The following is a 3190-nucleotide window of genomic DNA, read 5'->3' on the forward strand; positions in this document are numbered from 1 at the left end:
CCTGGCTGGGATTAGTAAATCTTAATAACAGCTCTCTTAATATTGCTAACACATAAAGGTAGCATACAGCTGCGTGCTACGCTGATTTGTGTATGTCAGCGGTTTCCATTGTATTTGTAGGAATCGTCTGAAAATGTCATGTCATGTGCATTGATAGTATTCTCAAAGTAGATAAATGATAGAGATTTTAGCAATGGAAAACTGGCCATGGTGGTTAGACTGTGAGATATATTTCTGAGCTAGTAACACACATAAAGGGTGTTGATACTAGTCTTTTGGGGTCTCATAAGAACTGTGGGCTGGCCCAAGATGTCTTGGTTACCTAAGACATATGCCAGTCTTTCACTTCTGATCTGCAACCCCAGGCTATCTACAAAATGAGAAAGATTCATTCTGGCAAGAGAACAAAATAGAGAAAGGTTCTTAATTAGTGTAATGATTTCCAGGAAGTGTGCCCAGCCTACCCACTGCAAACCACTGTAATGACAGTGCTCCTGCTTTCTGAGAGTTTTACTGGTCATATCTCATTAACCTCTGAATGGCTACTAAGCAGGAGATGTGGACAGCTCATATTTTTGTTCTTTTCATTTTGAAGTTAGAGAAACAGGATCACTGAGCAGTGAAGAGAACTGACCAAGCATAAGATCTGATAGCCAGACAGCACCCACATTCCTCCCTCTGGAACTCAGCTGCATCCTGGATTAAGATGTTTATTTCAGTGATCCTAATTTGTTTTAAAAAAATGATGTAAAAAGCTGGAAGGAAATATATAAACATGTTAACAGTGATGCCTCTATGTGGTGGGATTCTGGGTAACTTTTCTTCTTTCTACTTTTCAGCATTTTATAGAAAGTGTGAGTTTTATAAAAATCACCTTTCTTACGCACTATTTGAAGGCAAGATTTTTGGCAGAGCCACTCCAGTGCTTAATGAATTACGCAGGTGACATGAAATAGCCCCATATTCCAGACTCCATCGCTTATTAATATCAGTGTATCTTCATTAGGAAGAAGCTCGGGGCTAACAGGATGTCACCAGACATATCCACCTGCACTCCCTTACCTTGGGCATGACGAGCGACAGTGGGCCGTCTTCATATTCCCTGCTTTGCCTTTTCGTGGCTGGCTCATCCTCCTCCTGAGGTTTCCTTTCCTCACAGAGGCGCTTCTGAGCTGAGGGTGCGGATGACAGCTCTACTGTGGCTGGGGCTGCTGAGTTTCTGTCATCCCTCTCTGACCCTGACCCTGACGCTGGTCCCTCCTGCAGACTTCCATACAGCATGAACAGTGAGGCAGAGGGCACGTACACTAGAGGCTGGCCAGCAAGGAGTGCCGGCTTCAGGCTCTCCACAGCAGAGGCTGCAGAAGCAAGTGAGACGTCCACTTGTCCATTCAGACCGTTCTGCACAGAGAATGCCTGCAGGTCCGTCTGAGCAACAGAAAATACCGGGTGGGCTAAAGGATTAACACAATATTCTGCATCAACAGAGAGGACAGGGAAAGGAGCAACAGGGTCCAAGCCGCTTGATGGAGGCACCACTCTCTTACTGGCAAAGGCTTTTCCCCTGTAATAAAAAGAAACGTAATGAAGTTAGCACATTCTATCAACTCCTGACCCTTTACTTTCCCAAACAGAGCCATGCCAAATCAGGAATGAGATAATACTCCTCAGGCAGATATGAAAGCACACTCGCTGAGCACGTGTTAGCTCATCCCAGAGGCAGACACCCAGGTGTGGCCTGGATAAATGGTTAGGATGGGGTGGGAGAGCCGATGTGGGAAGAGCCATTGGAATCTCAGGTGAGAGTGAACATTCCTTCCTCCTTCATCTCTTCCACATCTGATCGTTATCAATTACCAAGCACTTACACCCTTGCCAGGTGTGTACATACTATTATAATTAGCATAATAGTATAACAATTTTATGCAATAATTATAATAATAGCTACTCTTTGGGTGCGGTGGCTCACGCCTGTAATCTCAGCACTTTGGGAGGCAGAGGCGGACGGATCACGAGGTCAGGAGATTGAGACCACGGTGAAACCCCGTCTCTAATAAAAATACAAAAAGTAGCCGGGTGCAGTGATGGGTGCCTGTAGTCCCAGCTACTCGGGAGGCTGAGCAGGAGAATGGCGTGAACCCGGGAGGCGGAGCTTGCAGTGAGCCGAGATCACGCCACTGCACTCCAGCCTGGGCGACAGAGCGAGACTCCGTCTCAAAAAAAAAAAAAAAAGCTACTCTCATTTCCCCCAGTTTACTAGTGAGGAAGACTGAAGTGCAGCAGTTGATCACCCTGCCTTGGGTGAGCCAGTTCTGAAGTGGGAAGCTGGGCCCATGCCCACATCGTTTGATGGCAAAACCCATGTTCTCAGTGACTGTGAGAGACCCTGGGAGAGTAACAGAGACTGGACTTTGATTTAAAAAAAGATTAATCTCATTTGTCTCATTTCACAAATCCAGTATCAAAGAAATGAAGTGGGCAGTGAGGAAACAAACTTATCTTCTCAATTATTATTTTCTGCCATTCTTGTCCCATTCTGCTCTGTGTTGTTAACAACATTTTAGGCAGCACACAGTCAAAATTAAGTCCCATAAATGTACAAGTTTATAGGCCAGCACGGTGGCTCATGCCTCCTGTGGGGTGCCTAGGAGGATTGCTTGAGCCCAGGAGTTTGAGGCAGCAGTGAGCTACGATCATGCCACTGCATTCCAGCCTGGGTGACCCTGTCTCTAAAATAAGAAAATGAAATAAATAAGATATAAACAATGTTGGGGCCTTTCGTTTGGAAAAATTTCCAAATATTTAAAACCGTTTATATTCTTACTATTTTTAGGAATAGAGAAGAATGATCCTTTAAGAAATAGTAAACAGAGGGCCAGGCGTAATGGCTCATGCCTGTAATCCCAGCACTTTGGGAGGCTGAGGCAGGTGGATAACCTGAAGTCAGGAGTTCAAGACCAGCCTGGCTAACATGGCGAAACCCCGTCTCTACTAAAAATACAAAAATTAGCTGGGCGTGGTGGCGCATGCCTGTAATCCCAGCTACTCTGGAGGCTGAGGCACAAGAATCACTTGAACCCAGGAGGCGGAGCAGTGAGTCGAGATCGTGCCACTGTACCCCAGCCTGGGCAACAGAGTGAGACTCTGTCTCCTAAAAGAAAATGCAAAAAGTAGGAAAAAAAAAAAAAAA

General features: G+C 45.4%; 1 protein-coding gene across 1 annotated transcript in view; it reads right to left on the bottom strand.

The window, feature by feature from the left end:
- E2F7 (E2F transcription factor 7) overlaps positions 1-3190 on the bottom strand; it is a 41666-nt gene that overhangs the window by 4678 nt on the left and 33798 nt on the right. The window contains exon 10 of the mRNA XM_011981391.1: positions 1063-1564. Within this exon, the coding sequence (XP_011836781.1) occupies positions 1063-1564 (502 nt within the window). The remainder of the gene's footprint in view (positions 1-1062; positions 1565-3190) is intronic.

Source organism: Mandrillus leucophaeus, unplaced genomic scaffold, assembly GCF_000951045.1.
Source record: "Mandrillus leucophaeus isolate KB7577 unplaced genomic scaffold, Mleu.le_1.0 Scaffold225, whole genome shotgun sequence".
Taxonomy (NCBI): Eukaryota; Metazoa; Chordata; class Mammalia; order Primates; family Cercopithecidae; genus Mandrillus; species Mandrillus leucophaeus.